The following is a 21,348-nucleotide window of genomic DNA, read 5'->3' as shown; positions in this document are numbered from 1 at the left end:
CGGACACTCTCTCCTAGTGTCTCTCCCTCTCATTGGAAATCTGGGAAGTAAATGAATAAAAATAATAAAACTCATTCTCCTCTGTTATGCTGTTTCTAATTTGTATATACACTGAAGACTTCAGGGTAGAAATGGCATGTTCCCCAAAAGCTACATTTTAAACTTTAGTGGATATTTCATAATATAATTTTTTGTTACGCCACTATGAAACTGATGCCTAGTCCAAAAACGTAATGATTGTAAGGCTCAATTGTACTCCAAGTGGTTGTACTCTTTTTATTATAATCTGATTAAATGCTTCTCTTCAGTAACATTTTGCAATCACTATAGATCAAATCCTGGGACCAAAGCCATCAACACGACTAGCTTTGGTTTGCTAAGATGGAAGAAAATGGCAAATTCAGGTACAGGTAAATTGTGTATAAGCATTGTATGTTATGTAAACCTGCTAACCCTTCCTCACATGACTTCAATGGAACTACTCATGTGAGTAAGGGTTTGCAGGAAATTTGTGGTCACTGGCATGCTTAATAATGGTTCACTAAATGTATCAAACATGGGAAGTGGATGACCATTCTGCATGTCAATGCCTAGCCTAATGGGGCCTTTCTCCTTTAGCGAAGACCCTAGGCATTACTATAACTACAAAGAATGACTTGTTTGTGTCTCAGATTGATCACAGTATTGTTGCTTTTATTGAATTTAATGAAATCTTCTCACATTCCTTAGTGGTAAAGACATCATCTCCATTATGTAAAATATTTAGTTTAAAACTAAGCTGGATTAAGCACTAGAAGGTATAATGAAGGAAACAATCTGGACTAGCTAATCTAATATGACACTTTCAGCTCTAATTTCTACTATAATTTGGTGTTCATATCTATGGTATTTGTCACTGATCTTCAAAGACTGAAAGTAGTATCCACAAGATATACGATATTCATAAAATATGCCCAGCATTCCACCTTTAGACAAGAGCTTGCAGATAAAAAGATGCATATGGCCCACTTGTCGTCAAACTACATTCCTTTTTCATGATCTTTGAACTCAGGTACTCAAGAAAACCAACTATACCTTTTGAAGTATTGGAGGTTTTACACCACATTCACCCTCATGGTATCCAAATGCCTCACAAATAGCTCAATGCAACATCAGTTTTAAGCGGAGGCTTCTAGATAGCTTCTCAAATGCATTGGCTGATAATATTTTAGTGCTGTGCAAATGCAGATCTGAGTAAGCAAATAGTTACGATTCAGATCTTTTGAGAACCCTTTACCCCGATCTTAATGTAAACAGAAGGAAATCATTTGAGAGTGCACATCCTTCCTACAGATGTTTAAGAACTGAACTTACCAACCCAGCCACATCTGCAACCACAAAACAATGCCAAATACTGTTTGTGGGGCAACAAATTCCATGAATGGCCTCAAGCTTGGGGTCAGACTTGTGCCGTTTCAAAATATTACAGTAGCTAACCTACCTGGCAAGCCCCTAGATATCTTTGAGATACCAATTGTCTGGATTATTTCTCAGCAGCGATATAACAAAGAACCAATCTTTACAATCAAAATTGTTGTTTATTAGAACACTAGCAATTGCACTGTATATGTCAGGAGTTGGCAACGTTCGGCATGTGGCCCATCAGGGTAATCTGCTGGCGGGCCACGAGACATTTTGTTTACATTGACCATCCACAGGCATGGCCCTCTGTAGCTCCCAGTGGCCATGGTTTGCTGTTCCCAGCCAATGGGAGCTGCGGGAAGTGGCACGGGCTGCAGGGACGCGATGGCCGCCGCTTCCCACAGCTCCCATTGGCTGGGAACGGCGAACTGCAGCCACTGGGAACTGTGGGGGGCTGTGCCTGCGGATGGTCATTGTAAACAAAGCATCTTGCAGTACACCAGCGGATTACCCTGATGGGCCACGTGCCGAAGGTTGCCGACCCATGGTATACGTACTGTACTAATTATTAGTCTTGAGAGGCTGGGGCACTAAGCAATCCTGTACTCACACCCTATGTGTTATTGTAATAATTGTGGACAAAATATGCCTTGGGAGGTATCATTTGAAAACTAATAACTCACTGATCATTAATATTCTTGGATGATGTGTATATGCTGGAAGCATGACTATAATGTGTGTAAAACAGGTATATCAGAGGGAGTTGTTAAACATGTCCATCTTTGACAAAGTAATGTAGATTTGATTCTCTGACCAGCCTGATATACAGGCAAAGACAATGAAGGTCCATATTTACATATAAAGCAGAAACAAGACCATCGAGACAGCGGGGGGAGATTGCTGAAATGCAAATTGTTCTGTTTCCTGCCTACTCAAGTGGGGGAAGAAAGAGCATGGAGCTTCCTTCACCACCAGACTCCATGTTGCCATCCTCACAGCTTGAATAAACTTTACTTTGAAGGGTAACCCTCAGAAGAATCCATTCCAAAGGTTTACTGGTCTATAAAGACAGGGGGCTAAACCTCAAGTGATAAGCATCTGAATCAACTGATTGTATACAATATTATGGTATTATAAGAGTATATAGTGTGAGGTTTTTTTCTGAAAGCTAATGACACACTGGTGATCAATATCATTGTGCAATGTACGGTATTAACAATGTAAGAGTTATGGATATTCACGGATATTAGGCTGTACAGTCGGCCGAGATACAAGGGAGTTTCACAGCCATCTACCTGTCTCCTATGTAAATTAAGCATGGTGGAATCAGAAACAATGGAAGCCCCATTTATATTGAAATCATACAGGGCAGGAAACCAATAGGCAGAGAAGAACAGCATGAGGTCATCCTGCCTCTCGAAATAAAGTCATTGAACTTTGGAAGATATAAGAAAGGACAGAAGCCATCTTTGGCATCCATCACTAGACAGACACAAGAGGCCAGAGCTCTTGTAAGTTGAGAAAGATGGGTCCTTCCCCCCAAGGGGGAAAGAGAAGGTTAAGTCTTTGGAACTGAATATAGGTGAGAAACCTGCTTAGATAAAGATCTTTCACCTAAGGAGACAAGGGAAGCCAGCACCTTTTACTTTTCTGGAAGGTTCTGACTGAAAGTCAGCCATGACTGGGAGGAAGGGCTGGTGAGAGAAGCCATCTTGAACAAGGCCTGTATCTTGCTAAATTAACTTTTAGATTTTTAGATGTGTTTTCATTTTTTTATAACCTGTTCTAACTTTATTCCTTATACTTGAATTCACTATATCCAATGTATATTTTGTTAATAAATTTGGTTCATTTATAAACCAACTTAGTGCTGTGTTTAAAAGGTAGAGTGTGCTCAGACCAGTTAAGTTAATAAGCTGTGATGTGTTCTTATGTCTGTAGAGGAACAAATGAACCATATTATTTCTCTTAACTGCCCAGAAGAGGGCTGGACATTGTAGAGCACACAGTTTTGGGAAAATAGGGGTTTGGAAGTGTGTTGGGGCCACCCTGCAAGTAGTAACCCAGGCTGGTGGAAGCCAGAGTGGGGCTGTACACAGGCTGCTGGGGTCAGAGCTGATGAACTCCGCCTCCACTCAGGTGTGATCTGCATGCTTGTAGGCTGGTTGTGAGCATCCCACGCTGAGAGCTAGAGCAGTAAGGCATTGTAAGGCACCTATGGATGCAGGGCAAGTGGTGTCACAACCCCTCACTGGTCTGGAATTGCATCCCAGAACTTGGAAGTGGCCTATGCACATAATATGAATATGAAGAGAAAAATATCTTCAGTATTTAACGAGACTCAAGTGAAGATCACTACGGTGAAACTTGCCTTGTTTACAGTATTGTTTGCTACACAACAAATCTGGAAAGTGGGTTTAGATGTGCATGCATTTTAGAAGAACTTTAAGTTTTGCAATATTGAATTTTTCCCTCAGTTGTTCTTGATTCAAACAGAAATTGATCGAGTGAAATCATGAACCTGCAGATTTTGCTTCATTAGTATGCCAGGAGGCAAAATAAACTGTTTTATAATCTTAGCTAAAGAGCTATATGATTGCTTAGGCTGTTACTTCTGGGAAGACAAAGTATACAGATTACTAGGTCCAGGACCTAATGGAATGGATGTTTGTGTGTTCAGATGCAGCAGCTATATCAGTCTATACATCAAAATCCTTATCCTTTCACACTAGACAGAAGTGCCAGAGTTGATATATTGGCAAATTCTGCAGATTTTTTTCTTTTTTTCAGGTAATCTCTTATCCAGTGCAAGGCTTCCTTAACCTTCTACCTACTGGACCATATCCGATCAAGAACCACAATCTAGGATCTGGCCAGCACATCTAGTGAGGGCTTAATCAGATCTTAAAAAGGTTTCTCTTCATCTTCCTTACAAAGAATGACTCCTGCTTGAGAGCATAAAGCTGTCTTTCCAGCAAGGTTGTGTTGTGTTTCCTTGTGCCAAACCTGGCTCATGGCAGAGTCCTCTTGATGATCAGCACCCTGGTGGTAGAGTACTAGAATGTGTGGGTTTTCCATCATCTTCTGAAGCTTTTTGATATTACCCACTGCTGGAATGCGAGTTAGATAACTGAGGTGTTCCAGTCTGGTGAGTCTCATATTCCTATTTTCTTATGAATGTGCTCTGAGATTTTTCTGTAAAGTTCTATAACTAACTTGTGTTTAACCAGAGAGAGAAATATATCCCTAAACTGAAGGTGATGAATTCATTTACATACATTCTTTGTAAAAAGACACAATACTGAGCTGTTAAAATGGGTAGAATGGACTTTTATTTTCATTCATTCTTCAATAATACCACACAATTAGATAGTAACATCCGAAAAAAAAAATCTTGAAATAATTTAAACAGAAGGCACAGAAGAATAAACCCGATAAACTAACCACAAGATCATAAGAGAACTCCCCCTCCCCCCAAAAAAACACATTAGTTTAAGAGAGGGAGCCCCTTCGGAACAAGTTTCTGTCACAAGACATTGTGATCAAAAGCTATTGCCCAGTGGAACAAAATCTATAGCACAACTTAAGCTTAACCATGCTTTCATGATACAAAAGAAAAAAAAGGGCAAAACTTTGATTTTTGCTCAGATTTCGAGTATGATGTCACTTCAGATGAAATATTTTAAACCCAACACACCGGTCACTATATTTCGTAAATGCTATGCAAAGACGTAGTTGGCAAAACTTTGCATTAAAAACAAAATATACAGTTAAACTATTTTTGGATGGGAGGAAACTTGTTCTCATCTCAGCTAGGGATATCAAAGAAATGTAGCCTCTGACTGCTTCAAAAACAAATATTTTCTATACAGTAATATACTGCATGGGTGATTGATTTGTGTCCTGATAGTGTGAAAGCAAACAAACATCAGACACCACAGAGAGGAATAAAACTACTTCATTCATAAAGCTTTTACATTTTTTGCAAGAGATGGTAGCTTTATTTTTTAAACAAAGCTACTGGAATCAGTGACATGCGATAATATGCCCCAATAGTATAGCTGCTAAGTCTGAAAATAAAGTTCATGCTTCACAATTGAAATATGCAGTGATTATGAAATACATTCGCTGATAATTAATACCATCATTATTACAACAGAGAGGTCATTCATAAATTAGTTCAGATTCTGAACTTGGTTTCTAAATGGAATGCTTTTTCAAGTATGCAGAACATTAACAATGTACAGATTTTGCTCCAGATCAGCACATTAGTTGGTGTTCTTTTACAAAAGGACGCTTATCCTGCAAACGTTATGGACAAAGCAAAACCTGCAAGTGATAGGTTTGCTTTAAAAATGCTAAACATAATTAAAAGATATAAAATATTATAGTTGTCAACAATCGAGTGGCAAGTGTTTGCCAAAGAAAAATGATTTCTCAAATACAAGACAGATCTTTTCAACATTTTTTATGAAGGCATTTGTCAGCAAGTAACAGAATAAGTAAAACTTTGCAGCTCCCTTTGCACTTGGAGTCCAGCCTCCTTACTTTTAAATGGTAATGTACACTGTCATAAACCGCTTTCTTCTTCTTTTTTTTTTTTTAAATACCTCTCTGATTTACAGGTTGAGTCACAATAACGTTTCTACATAAGAATAAAAAGAGCTACTGACAATCACAATATAAACTGTAAAAATGGTTTTAGTAAAAATGTTCATCAAAATTTTCTGACATAGCAAAACATTCATTTGGAAAGTAAACTCTAATACAGCAGGCCGTTCGATCAAAGGTGACCCAGGCTTATTTATTGTTGCCAGCATTCTGACTGATTACTTCCATATTCCTTTGCATTATAGGATACAAACTTTGTAATATATTAAATCGTTTTCTAGCAAAGAGTCCGATTATTGCACTTTATAAAAATTCCAGTAATATCAGGCTTTTGTCCTACTCTTTTGTGAACACTGATGACCTGCAACAAAAACCATGGGACCAAACACTTTCTTATGAGTAAGACAGATCCTCGAATGGTTTTAACATACTGGAACAAAATGAAAATATTTACAAAAAAAAATGAAAAATGCATTCCTTTTTATACCAATTTTGATTCACAGCAGCAACGGGTAGAACTTTAATTGCATTACTGACATGAATCTTCTCTCAAGGAGGAGAGAGTACATAGCTTACCATTTTACGTTTCAATTTGGAAAAATATTAACTAGAAATACCACAGAATTCTTCTGCTGACTGTCAGACTATTACTGTCTGGGAAGGCTTAATGACAATAACATCTTAACGTGCATGTGTCAGCTCTTAAACAATGAGCACAACAAATTCGGTAGATATGGCTGTTTCAAGATGGCAACATACGTACAGTAAAGAGGTTGAGAATCCCCCCCTTTAAAAAAAATGAATGTAGCAGTTTTTGGCCCTGCTTATTACCAGTAGAAAAAAAATGGAGGCTTTATACCAGCCATGTAGAAAATCATCTGCTTGAACCAAAGCGGTTTTACAAATCTATATGAGGCTTCCAGGCCAGCAAACAACAGTCAAAGTTACTTTGTTCCTCTGCTCCTTCAGCATAGGAACTAGTGAGGAATGGCTCATGCCCACTGTGGATAGTCCATTTACAGCGACAATCATGTCACCACACCTAAAAAAGGAAACAAAATGGAAAGCAGCTGATGAACAATGGTGCACAACAACTCTAACACAACAATGAGTAACAGATGGCATTTCACAGTTAGGGCCTCAGGTTTCTATTGGACTTGGAGTTCAGCTGCAAGAGCTAAAAGCATTCAATTAAAAAAATGAAGTCTGACCTCCCGTTGTAATTAGTATGGGGAATTCTTGAACCCCTGGGGTTCAACTCTGGCGTAATTCCAACACTAGCTTTAACAGTTTGCCTGTAGAAAGATACCAGGATTGATGCAAGAGTGGGAGAGGGAGAGAGAAAAAGTCATCATTTACCAGGGTTAAGTAGGGGATAATAAAAACATATATAGACAGACTTACAATATACATGTTTATATGATAAAAACATAAACATGTTTATAGGGTTATAACACACATATAATATGCATTTATTGTAGCTGGCAAAAGCAGTGACACCTATAGTTAAGATTGCTCAATACTTTCCAACATAAGACCCTGTTTTCAGTTGCTTATAACTTTACCAAACTTAACCATTCAAGATAAAGTTTCCTATGCCAGATGTCTGCCTCAGGGTGTGTGTATAGCTTGAATGGCTAAGTCTGGTAAAGTTACACACACACACACTCTCTCTCTCTCTCTCTCTCTCTCTCTCTCTCTCTGAGGCAGATACCTGGCATGGGAAACTTTAGCTTGAATGGTTAAGTCTGGTAAAGTGTACATATAGGAAAGTTTCAACTAAAATGGCTCAACTATTTCCAAAAATGAGGTTAAAGGAAAATACATTGTTTTGCCCATGTTAAAAAATTCCTAAAACCATTTCATTGAGATATACTGTCCTCATGCTTTGGAGCAAAGATTTAAAATTAGGCAGGGAAAGCACCTTTTGCCATCCATGTGAAAATTTGCTCAAATTTGGTCAAGTTATAAACATCTGACAAATCTGTTTGTACATGCTTGATAGACACTTGTTTGAGTTTACCAGCTACATTTTCTTTAGATTCTTTCTGCACTCAGCATGCTTTATCTCAGCGGTTCTCAAACTGTGGGTTGGGACCCCCCAAAGTGGGTTGCGACCCCATTAAAAAGCCAGCCCCAAGGCTGGCTTAGAGTTGTTGGGGCCTGAAGCCAAAGCCGAAGCCCGAGCCCCACCACCCAGGGCCGAAGCCCAAGGACTTCAACCCTGGGTGGCAGGGCTAGGTTACAGGCCTCTATCCCCACACTGCTCCTATCTGTGACTTGACAGTATACGTTCTATTCCCACAGGGCTACTGAGCATGCTCCAGCACTGCATTGCAGGGGATGAGGAGTAATTTCCCTGCAATTGCATCTCCTGACTGCAGGGGACACCAGAATTCTGTCTTTTATTCTCAATATTCCTTTTGTTCCTATATAGGCAGGGTAGGAGGAAGCAGCCTGACTCAGAGTGGTGAGGAGCAGAGTGAGGGGGGAAGAACATTTCCTAACTTTTAAGGTTACAAAGTCAAGAACTCAATGCTCTTTTAATATAGTTGTTTTTAATGTAATTGTATATTAAAATAAAAATAGTAATGTATAGGACCATAAAACAAAAAATTACAGTATGCTTAAGAGCCTGAGAATGTTATTTTATTTGATATTTAAGGGCCTTTAAAGCTTGTTCGGATCCTGGTATACAGTCATAATGTATATGAGCAGGGAAACCCCATTCTCAGGAATAAGGCACGCAAAATTATAAAACGAATTTTCTTCTTAAGCCACTTTGTAACGAAATAGAAATACAGAGATTATTGCGTAGTAAACCTCCAAGAGTCATACAGAGCTCCCAAAACCACACAGAGTATCACTCTTAGCAGCTTAGCTATTGCTATGATCTGAGTCATAAGATGGCCTCTAGTCACCGCCATGTCATTGGAAACATGCATTAAGCTGTTCTGAAAATAGATTAAGCCTTCCTTAATTTGTAATCATCATGATTCAGATCTACCCTGTATGTAAAACAAATATGGTACAATCTTCTACTCATATTATCAAACCTTCATGATGTTCAATTTACAAACGAGGGAATCTTTAATATTTCAAATCCTGCATCTGGAGGGACCCTAAATTCAGCCAAAACAAACACCCTGAATGCCACATTTGGGGATCCTATTAAAGTGCCATATTTGAAAATTGGACCCTGCATGTTGATTGACTCTCACAGTGATCTTGACTAGATACTGCTCTAGCCTCTTCTCCACCTGCTTCCCCACGCGTCTATTATAAAATGAAGCTCCTCTAGCTTTCGTAATCCTCCTCAAAGTAGGCAGAGAGCATTATACAACATGCTCACTTCCCGGCTCCAAATCCTGGGCAAGATATTTCCCCCCAGGCTGGGTCTTGGCCTAATGGAGGAGTCAAGGAATCAGTAGAGATGATGGGGGAGATGGGTCAAATCAGCACTACTGCCTGATGGTGGAACGTTTTTCCAAAGAAAGGTGGGGGAAGGAAGAATGACTGGGACTAGATGCTCCCACAAGTTCTGACTGATCCCACTTCCCCCAGCCAAAAATCCTTCTGACTTCTCAGCACTGCACCTAGTAGACTTGCCAAGCTGCTATAGGGAGTTGGCCAGCTCCCAAGAAACACTGGATATTAGTCAGTGGCCCAAGGATTATATGTAATGTAACAAATCACTTCATGCAATATGCCTTATCATCACTGTCCCTCCAACTTCTAATATCATTTAAAAAGATGCGGTAGTACTTACTTTAACCTTCCGTCAAAGTATGCTGGAGTTCCAAGAACAATCGTTTTAATGAAGAAAGGCTGGTTTGTGTGATTCTCCTCATATCCACCAACGATGCTAAAGCCCCAACTTCCTAAATTGCTCCTCCGTAGCACTACATCATGGCAGCTATGTAGGCCGCTGTGGGGTGAGGAGAAAAACACATGCCATGTAAATATTTTCACGTTATGTGCAACACTTGCTCTATCGCATCACTGCAATAAGCACGAAAGAGAAGGGGTAACGGTGGGTAAAGGATGGTAATTAACAGTGTTCCCAGGATGAATCATCTTGTAATATTTAACCATCTTGACTACTGTGTGCTTAAAATTACAAAAAAAACCTTCTGGAGGTAAAAAAGTATTAAACATAAAGAATGTACTGTTGGAATTATTGCTTAAATACAGTTACATCTAGAAAGTGACACTTCTAAAATGAGGTTGTGGGGGTTTATATTTATCCTCCCCCCACACACCCCACCAGTTTCCATATCCAATGTGTTTTATTTGCAAAACGAAAGATGATTTTTCTGTCAGTTTAGGGTTTTCCATCTTGAATTTAGGATCTGAAAATCCATCTGTCTTCTTTCTGCCTCTTCCTGATTCATCACTACCAGTAATTAAAATTTTGCAATCAGATGACAGTTTTTTGGATGATGCAAAAGGCAGAGTATAAATAATTCAGATTGCATTTGAGTAGCCGTATTGGCTTTGAAATACCTACAGTAGTGAAACAAGTAGTATAAAACAGGAGATATGACTGAAAATGCACAAAGAGAAAATCTGTTGGGTAAAAATGTGCCATATTTTTTATTTATTTATATATATGTATATATTAAGGGTGTCAAGCGATTAAAAAAATTTATCATGATTAATTGCGTGATTAAAAAAAGTAATTGTGATTAATCATAATAGAATATCATTTATTAAAATATTTTTGGATGTTTTCTACATTTTCAAATATATTGATTTCAGTTACACCACAGAAAACAAAGTGTACAGTGCTCCCTTTATTTATTACAAATATTTGCACTGTAAAAAACAAAAGAAATAGTATTTTTCAATTCCCCATAAGAAGTAATGTAGTGCAATCTCTTTATATGAAAGTTGAGCTTACAAATGTAGAATTATGTAAAAAAACAAACCCTGCATTCAAAAATAAAAGAATGTAAAACTTTAGAGCCTATAAGTCCACTCAGTCCTACTTCTTGTTCAGCCAATCACTCAAACAAATTTGTTTACATTTGCAGGAGATGATGATGCCCGCTTCTTATTTACAATGTCACCTGAAAGTGAGAACAGGCATTCACATGGCACTGTTGTAGCTGGTGTCGCAAGATATTTATGTGCCAGATGTGCTAAAGATTCATATGTCCCTTCATGCTTCAACCACCATTCCAGAGGACATGTGTCCATGCTGATGATGGGTTCTGCTCGATAACAATCCAAAGCAGTGCAGAACGACGCATGTTCATTTTCATCATCTGAATCAGATGCCACCAGCAGAAGGTTGATTTTCTTTTTTGGTGGTTCGGGTTCTGTAGTTTCCACATCTGAATGTTGTTCTTTTAAGACTTCTAAAAGCATACTACACACCTCATCCCTCTCAGATTTTGGAAGGCACTTCAGATTCTTAAATCTTGGGTCGAGTGCTGTAGCTACCTTTAGAAATCTCACACTGGTACCTTATTTGCATTTTGTGAAATCTGCAACGACAGTGTTCTTAAAACAAACAACATGTGCTGGGTCATCATCCAAGACTGCTATAACATGAAATATATGGCAGAATGTGTGTAAAACAGAGCAGGAAACTTACAAAACTCCCCAAGGAGTTCAATCACAAATTTAATTAACACATTTTTTTAACAAGCATCATCAGCATGGAAGCATGTCCTCTGGAATGGTAGCCGAAGCATGAAGGGGCATACGAATGTTTAGCATATCTGGCACGTAAATACCTTGCAATGCCGGCTACAAAAGTGCCATGTGAATGCCTGTTGTCGCTTTCAGGTGACACTGTAATTAAGAAGCGGGCAGCATTATCTCCCATAAATTTAAACAAACTTGTTTGTCTTAGCAATTGGCTGAACAAGAAGTAGGACTGAGTGGACTTGTAGGCTCTAAAGTTTTACATTGTTTTGTTTTTGAGTGCAGTTATATTAAAAAAAAAAATCTACCTTTGTAAGTTGCACTTTCACGATAAAGAGATTGCACTACAGTATTTGTATGAGGTGAACTGAAAAATACTATTTCTTTTGTTTATCATTTTCACAGTGCAAATATTTGCAATAAAAAATAATATAAAGTGAGCACTGTACGCTTTATATCATGTGTTGTTGTTGAAATCAATATATTTGAAAATGTAGAAAAATATCCAAAATATTTAATAAATTTCAATTGGTATTCTATTGTTTAATAGTGCAACTAAAACTGCGATTAATCGTGATTAATTTTTTAAATTGTGATTTTTTTTTGAGTCAATCGCATGAGTTAACTACAATTAATCGATAGCCCTAACATACATACATATATACATATACATATACATATACATATATGAGAGGCACTTTCCTGACCATCACCACACTTTTAAAAGTGGTAATGCATATGCAAAAGTGTTGAATTCAAGAATATTTTTCTTTTCACAGAAAATCTTTATTCAAATCCAGAGAAGCAGAAAATGTTGAGGTATGCCTAACCGTTGCTTCTCTACATTAATCATGTTGTGCCATGCATTGCAGCATATAAGACATAATTAGCAGCAAAATATGGTTGTTTGTAGTATGTGAGCAATAAATGACTGCCAGCTCTTGTTAAGCAGAGTTATTTATCAGACTTGAAAGCAGTTTACTATAGCTGTATAACTCACAAGACATTATGACTGTTTTACAGGAAGTTACATACAGACATCTTGTACAGAAAAAACTAGAGGAAATCAATGAGGGCCTGATCCTGAAAGCCCTTTTTACCAAGGGAAGTGGCTTGTTACTGTGTGTAGTTATAATCACTTCAGATTTATATTATGGTTTCAATGCTGACTGTCAGATTTGGTTTCTCCCATGGTTAGTTGCAATGGGAGATTAACATGGGTCATGATGTGAATGCATCTGATATGACCCCATGTATGGTCACGCTCGAGCCATGCACACAAAACTGATACTGAACTCAAATCAATCCTGTAGTATCATCAGAGGGACTTTGAGAGCGACTCCCACATTGTTGCTATACTGCCTCGCGGGGATTGCATCACCATCAGTGAGGCGGGATGCCTTCAGTAAAAAGGAGACACAAAAACAGGTGCATGTTTCAAGACAGCCACTGAATGGACACATTCCACCACCCAAGAAGCTGAAGTCCAGAAAGAGCTTTGTCTCTAAGTCCCTTACCCCAAAATACCATTTTGGAAGGCTACAGAATAACAAAATGGCAGGAAATGTCGATGATCTTGGAGAACCTGGTTCTTTCAGAACAACTCCCTCCAGCTACTGACCTCAAATGAAAACAATGGTGTATTCTAACTTGAGTGAGAGCTGAGGTGGCAAAGACTGATGACAATATGACCAAGTGGAAGCCGAGGAATGACTCCAGATGTGAATATGGAGAGCCTAGGCAAAACACTTGAACCCTACCACAGTGCCCCATCAACATCCCCTACTCCAGAGGAACTACTCGAGATAAGTGACAACAACGATCTTGGCTGTGGTTCTGGAGCAATCTGCTATGATGATGACTTCAGGATTTCATTCTGTTACCATCACATTCTACATGCTCTCTGTGGTTACATCCGCAAACCGTGGGTGTAATTCTGGAAACCCTTCCTATTGTGCACAGTGTGATTGAAGTTAACAGGACTATGCACAGTATTAAGCACGATCCTTGATCGTAAGTGTTTCCCGGAATTAGGCCCACAGTTTGTCGATATAGCTACCAGAGAGTGAAGAATGGGATGAGAAGTTAAATCTGGTGATATCAATCAGGCCAAAAGTTAGGAAAAGGAAGTGGGTTTGCTGCGGGTGTATTTGTGTTTGATAGAGTGGTGGCTGGTTTTCTGAATTATATGTGTGAGATTTGTGACTGCAGATTGATCTGTTCTAACTTCTTTCTGAATATGTGCCTAAGACCTGTGTGATAAAAGTCAATGATCAGTGAAGGTTATATCCTTCTGGGACAGTGTACCCCATAAGGCTTTATGGGGGGGGGTGCTTATAAATGCATGTATGATATAACTGGAATAGGTTTTTGCTACACATGTCAAGTAACATATCTATGTAAAGGTTATGATCTACTGGTTATGTTCATCCTAGTTGTACGCCAGGCACCACTTGTGTGTTCAAAGTTATGAACATTGGCTGTATAATTGCTAAGTAGCCTTAGATTTCTAAGTAGCCTTAGTTAGAACATTTGGTCACTTCTTGGGAAAGGAATATGCAAATTAGGTGCTCAATCAGGAAGCACTTAACAGACAAAAGAGCTTGGAAGACTCCAATCCACATAAGAAGTCTACCTGAGGACATTCAAGGTAGCATGTGGGTAATGGCTACTACCTGCAAGTCCTGAGTCATGCATGGGCATGTGACTTGCCCATATGATTCCGAATCTCCATTTTGTGACTGGATTCTACACAGGGTGAGGAGGGGGTCTCCACCCACAAGAGAAAGTCTATTTAAACCCCTGGGAGACCCCTCTATTTTGTCTTCAGCTGGCTAAAGAAGGAGCCTCTCCACCCGCCCCCCACCCCCCACCCCAGGATACTTGAAGGAAACTGGAACAAAGGACAGTACTACAGAGGGTGTGAGTGATTGCTGGACCCAGGCTAAAAAGAGATTAGCCTGTAAAAGGGAGCATTCTGGAACTGGTGAGGATCTTATCTGTATTTAGTTTGATTAGACATAGATTTGCACATTTTATTTTATTTTTCTTGGTGACTTACTTTGTTCTGTCTGTACTACTTGGAATCACTTAACTCCTACTTTCTATATTTAATAAAATCACTTTTTACTTATTAATTAACTCTGAGTATGTATTAATACCTGGGGGGATCAAACAACTGTGCATATCTCTCTATCAATGTTATAGAGGGCGAACAATTTATGAATTTTCCCTGCATAAGCTTTATACAGGGTAAAATGGATTTATTTGGGTTTAGACCCCATTGGGAGTTGGGCATCTGAGTGCTAAAGACAAGCACACTCCTGTGAGCTGTTTTCAGGTAAACCTGCAGCTTTGGGGCAAGTAATTCAGACCCTGGGTCTGTGTTGGAGCAGACGGGAGTGTCTGGTTCAGCAAGACAGGTGCTGGAGTCCTGAGCTGGCAGGGAAAACAGGAGCAGGGGTGGTCTTGGTACATTAGGTGGCAGCTCCCAAGGGGGTTTCTGTGATCCAACCCGCCACACCTTCCTTCTATGAAGTTATTCATTTGCCTTTCTAAACTTTGTTTTTTATATTAATATAGGGTGATTTGGGTAAGCGCTCTATGTTTCCTGTTTAAAACTCGGGCTTAACTTAGGGATCAAAAGGACAGCTTACATTCATCGGGGGAATTGAATTGGTTAGTGTTAGACTTTTCCCAAGGTTTCTGAAGGGATAATCAGTGTTTTCTATCTTCCGGCTGGCTAACAGGATACTTTTGCTGTACAATCCTTTGTAAGTGGATTGTAAATTGAATGTGGCTGCAATAGATTGGCAGCAATAGGGTGAAGCAGGTACTGTAACTGAGCTGTTCTCTGCTTTAGAGTTTAAATCAGTTTTAACATTATATTAATTAAAACTGCTGCAGCAGCATAAAGTAAATCCCCACTAAAAATGAACTGTTCTTGTATCTGAACGCATGTATAAGAAAGAAACCCTTCAACATATTGCTTCAGCCCTATGTACGTCACACAAATATTTTATAGCAAACTGAAAAATGTCAGGAGAATGACACAGCCAAATGCAAGAGTTAATATTATAACAGCAGTGTAAACATGAGTTTAAACAGATCATTCATTAACTAGTACCTGGGAAGCCCCAGCCACATGACCCACGAGGGCGACCAGCTAGCATCATATTCATTTTCGCTGATTGTGCTTGGTTGTTCCTCATTAGTCTGGGTTTGTTCTTCAACAATCTGAACCTCCAATGTTTTGAGTGCCACCACTGAAGAGGTAGCACTGGCTTTGAGCATAGCCACTGCCTCACTATGACTTAGATTGGTCAGGTCAATGCCATTAATATTCAGCAACACATCACCTGTTTAAAAGGCACAAATAAGAGTGTAAGTCACGTGGCCTATTGAATACTTGTTTTCCTGTGCTAATACCTGGCCTGTACTTATAACACATTACTCAGTGTCTGTTCACGTCAATGTGTTATCTCCCTGGGCCTAGACTGTCAGAAACAGTAACTCTCAGAGCTGTGAGCTGCAGTGTATTAACTCTACAGCCTCATACGGACAATTTAAACATTATAATGCGTAAACTATTTCACTGCTGCATATCTCAGCAGAAACAGAAACACTATGCTTGGCTAGCATGCTCTGCTATCATGCAAATCAGAGGTGGAAATGATCTATTAGGTCAGGCACCGCTCCTGCTTCAGAATAGAGCTGACCTCTATGGTATATCCTCCAGTGCTCTGTTCAGTCCTCATTTAAATGACTTGAACACTGGAGCTTTCACCACTCCCTCTGGAAACTAGTCTCACCATTAGGGATTTTTTGTGTGACTTTTCCAGCTTTGTGTTCCATTTCTTAATGTATTCCATTCCTCATAGTGGTCCCTCAGGGTTTAAAGGGAAGGCGGAAAAGGAACGGCAAAAGGTGTAATGTACCCACGAGGGAGAGGGGAAGTCTTGCAGAAGGTAACACAGCAAGTGGGGCATGAAAAGAGTACTCCCACTTCCTTCCCCACATGCACACTTCAATCCTACTGCATGTCTGTGCTTTGCCAATTGGGAAAGACAAAACAGGGGTCACAGGAAAGATTAATAAGGAAAAATCAGCTCTGAGGAAGCAAGAGCATCTGTAAAAAGATTATAATAATCTGGAAAGAGTCAAAAATACCAAGATTGCTGAAAACAATTTTCCTTGAGAATATTTTAAAAGGAGAGAGTCTCTTATTGACTGAGTGGTTACAGTATTGCTGCTGCACTGCAGAACAAATCAGCAAAATCCAGGACTCAGTTACACAAGATATGAGACTCAATCACTTTCCAGAAACTTGCATAGCAGGGAAGGCTAATTCCTTTTGCAGTTGCAGCTTTAACATCACATAAGGAAGAAAATCACAAGTGTTGCTTTGACAAATGGATTTTTAAATAATGTTTAGAAAAAGATACTGTGCACATTTGTATATTGCATTTAATGTTCCTACCTTACACTGTCATGAAAAATATCCTCCATTACCTCATTTTAAATTTGCACACTTCAGTTACTGTTCAGACTTTGCCCTTATGTCAGAATGGGCCCACAGGATTTCTAAGTCAGTGCAGTATTGCATGGGGTTGCATTACGTATTTATGTGATTTAGGCGCATGTACAACATTTTACAAAAAATAAATCAGGAAAACGTCAGGCTGTACCTTAAGCATTATCCCAGCAGGATTACCAACGTCATCCACCCCACACCTGCTCCCACCCCCCAATACCCTACCCGATTCCTTTCTCAAAAGCCGGAGATAACAGATGCCCCGTCCCGAAGATCAGCAAGCTCACTCTAGGTCTGACAAAGGATGGGGAAAGTGAATTACAGAAAGGACGGTCACTTGCTGAAAATGCCTGCTATTAGCACAGTTAAACAAGGTGCCTGTGATCAGAACAGGTCAGTTTAGCTGGGGTACTGAAGATATTACACAAGGAGAGAAGTGGTTTCTCAGACAGCTACAGGGCCCAACCCAAAACCAAAAATAGGATGTGTGTACTGAAGTGAAAAACACTAGACAAGATTCTTAACTCATAGGGGGATTACAGTCAACTTTACACAACCATTTCCCAAGCCAGGGGAAAGTGTGGCATTGTACACTGAATTTCCATAAGTGGAATATTTGAGAGAAGCATTTATCATTGCTACCCTACATCTGTTGAGAAACTTTGATACCTTACAAAACAAATGCACAAACAGAATAATTGAAAGATGCACATGCTGCCATTTGAGTCAAATCCTACCTCGTTTGATCCTGCCATCTCTTGCAAGACAGCCATGAGGTTGCACGCTAGTAACAAAAATTGGCAGTTCACCACTTTTGCTGCCTCTACCTCCTGCCACTGTCATTCCAAGGGATTCGTGTGGTTCTTTTTTCACAGTAATGTGCTTTTCTTGGCATGCAATACACTGGGAAAGAATCTGCAAGAATACAACAAAAGATACTTGATTTAAAAAGACTCAAAATTGATGCTTAGTAGGCTCCTAATCTATATTTAGGTAGCTAATGAGAGCAGCCTGATTTTCAAAGGTACAGAGAGCCTGCAGCCAGAGCCGTCCCTAGGGTATGGCAAATCGGGGCAGCCACCCTGGGCCCTGCACTTTTGGGGACCCCGCAGCTGCCACCCCGAATAGCCGAACCCTAGGGACGGGTCTGTGTGCGTGTCGTGCGGGGGCATTAGGCTGGCGTAGGGGGGTGGGGTTAGGGTGCGGGGGGCCAGGCTGGCCGGGGTTAGCAGGGGGCCTGGTGCTGGCAGCAGGGGTCAGGCCTGCACTCACCAGCGGGGGTTGTCCCGGGCCCCGAACCCTCCTTGAGACGGCCCTGCCTGCAGCCCCTATTGACTTCAATGGGAGCTGCAGGTGATCAGCACTTTTGAAAAATCAAGCCATTTATTTAGGTACCCAAATATGGATTAGGAGTCTAACTTTAAGCATCCATTTTTTAAATCTCACTTCTAATTTACTTACAATATGCTTAGAGAGGGTATCACTGCACTGGACATTGAAGATCTGCAATGCCAAGTTTTGGTGCTGCTGCACAAAATCCATATGTTCATATGGCTAGCATCATGGCACTGAGAAACACAGGACTTTGATGTTTAGGTGGAAGTCACACTTACTAAGTGCATCATTTTTGTAAGTATCATATGGACCAAACTCTACAGACTCAATGTGAAATGAAAAAGCATATGTATTTTAAGGGTCACAAGCCGACACACCTTTTAAACAGTTTATTTTTATATATGCAGTTTTTTTTTTCTTTTGCAGCTTGTCTCCAGAATCAGGTTTACCTATGTTTGGCTTCACACCATCAGGAGGGTTTAAACCTGAACTAAGGGCTTGTCTACCCAGGGAGTTATTCTGCAATAGTTATCCTGATTAACTCCATGTGTGGACATTCTTTTTCTGGAATAAGATTGCTTTATTCCCAATTAGTTTAATCCTACTTTGGAAGTAGATTAGACTAATTTAGCATAAAACACTCTTGCTCCAGACTAAGTGTGTCCCCAAGGGAGTTATTCTATAATAGCTATTCCAATTTAAATTCACCTTAATCCAAATTAACTTGCCTATGTAGACAAGCCCAAATGTATTTTATTTGCTTAAATGCCTTCATCCTCACGTACTTAGTGATATATTCAAAGCATTCCACATTTACCTCCACTGATCATCTCAAATCTACAGAAGATTTAGAGGTAAGCTAAAAATACAGAAAGAAATTACACCAGTTAATCTTCCAGTGGCAGTTATATCACCTCCTCCCCACATATGAAAAAAGTGCTACCCTTTTATATTCCCACTACACAATGCCAGAAGTGGTTTAGTATTAGAGTGGCAGACACATATCACTGTACACATATTAAATGCAGCTTATTTTTAATTCCATCAGGCTTTGTGGCCATCTACTTGCTGGTGCTTTACAATTATGTAAACAAAATTCTTTAAGACAAAAAACTTCAAAACCAACCCCCGCTTAAGAGCGGAGTGTAGGTGAACTATATGATGAAACCCCTTTGGCCCTTTTCTGAAATCTCTCAAATTTTTGGAAGAAAATCCTGGCAAAAACCTAAAGTGCTCACAACTTAAGTGACTGAGATTGAATTCGGTTATCAACACCGTTTGTTGAAAAAGGATATCAAGGATAGCAAGGAGGCCTATTAAAGGCCTGATACTCTAGGTGATTATATGAGTCATTGAATTTGAAGAGCCAGAAGTCATATTTTTGAAACTACCAAATTATCTGAAGCATAAGCTCTGAACAGTATTTTATTTTTGTAGTAGGACTTCTGTATAATGCCACACTAGATTCATGGAGTCTCTTCATTCTGTCCTTCACCCCATCATGTAAAATATAAGCCAGCCAGTACCCATGCAGTAGCCACAGCTCTCTTTCCTTTGATTCAGGGAAGGGAAAACATGACTTTTTCCACCACAGGCAATGATAATCTGTTTATACTACTCCTGGGGGAATTCTGCACCACTGCACAATGCAGAATTTTGCAGAAATTAACGAGTGCGCAGAATTTCCTTTCCCCTACAGAAATGGGCTGCAGTGCTGCTAGCCTCCACTGGACCTGGCAGAGCCCAGCTTGCACATAGGAGACACCTGGGGAGGTGAGAGGGCGGGAGCTAGAGGGTTCCTGGCAGCTGCAGTTCCCAGCATGCCCTGAGGGAAGGAGAGGGCGGCGCGCAGGAAACGCTGTGCAAGCCTGGGACCGAGCATCAAGCTGTTTCTCCCTCTGGATCCCTGAGCTCTGGGGGGTGAGGAGGACAAGTGTTTGCAGGGCTGGCTCTAGGCACCAGCCAAGCAAGCAGGTGCTTGGGGCAGCAAATTTGCAGGGGCGCAAGAATCTAGCATGGGAGCTGAGAACCAACAGGGAGCCCTGGGAGCTGTAGTTCCTTGGTTAGCTCCCTGCCTATAGAGCCAGCCCTGGAGCAGGGAAAGAACTACATTTCCCAGCATTACCTCGGCTGCAATTAAGAGGAAAGGGAGGGGGAAGGAGTGTGGCACTGAAACCTCATGCTGCAGCTTGCTGTAAATGGTAGGGACAGAGCCAGCTCTAGGTTTTTTGCCGCCCCCTCACCCCAGCCCTGGGCTCCCCCCCGCACTCCTGTGTTGCCCCAGCCCTGGGCTCTTCCCCCCGCCCCACCCGCATCTCCTGCCACCCCAGCCCTGGGCTCTTCCCCCTCCCCCCCCGCATCTCCTGCCACCCCAGCCCTGGGCTCTTCTCCCCCCCTGCACCCGGACCCCCTGCCGCCCCAGCTCTGGCCCCCACCTGCATCTCCTGCCGCCCCAGCCCTGGGCTCTCCCCCCACCTGCATCTCCTGCCACCCCAGCCCTGGGCTCTTCTCCCCACCCCCTGCACCCGCACTCCCTGCTGCCCCAGCTCTGGCCCCCACCTGCACCCTCTGGGCTCTCCCCCCACCCACACCTTCTGCCGCCCCAGCCCTGGGCTCTCCCCCAAAGAAAGAATTGGGTGGACTAAATGGACATCGTACCTCTCTATCTGAAGCCTAGCAAGGCAGGTACGTGGATCCCACTAGAATTTAAAATGAAAAGTAAGGGAGGGGAGGCTCTACTAGACTGGGCAGCTATAGATACAGTACCAGGCACGTAGGAGGATTTACACTTCTGAGCCATGGAAGCAGAAATT

General features: G+C 40.7%; 1 protein-coding gene across 3 annotated transcripts in view; it reads right to left on the bottom strand.

Moving 5' to 3' along the window:
• Window positions 1–6,846: 6,846 nt before the first annotated feature.
• LNX2 (ligand of numb-protein X 2) overlaps window positions 6,847–21,348 on the bottom strand; it is an 89,136-nt gene continuing 74,634 nt past the window's right edge. For all 3 annotated transcript variants that reach the window (XM_054015387.1, XM_054015386.1, XM_054015388.1), the window contains 4 exons: window positions 17,938–18,115; window positions 15,794–16,025; window positions 9,782–9,940; window positions 6,847–7,054 (listed from right to left, as the gene is read on the bottom strand). In XM_054015387.1, coding sequence (XP_053871362.1) covers window positions 6,919–7,054; window positions 9,782–9,940; window positions 15,794–16,025; window positions 17,938–18,115 — 705 coding nt within the window. In that variant the 3' untranslated portion in view covers window positions 6,847–6,918. The remainder of the gene's footprint in view (window positions 7,055–9,781; window positions 9,941–15,793; window positions 16,026–17,937; window positions 18,116–21,348) is intronic.

The sequence above is a fragment of the Malaclemys terrapin genome, chromosome 1 (genome assembly GCF_027887155.1).
Source record: "Malaclemys terrapin pileata isolate rMalTer1 chromosome 1, rMalTer1.hap1, whole genome shotgun sequence".
NCBI lineage: Eukaryota > Metazoa > Chordata > Testudines > Emydidae > Malaclemys > Malaclemys terrapin.
This window is presented reverse-complemented; position numbering and strand designations above follow the sequence as displayed.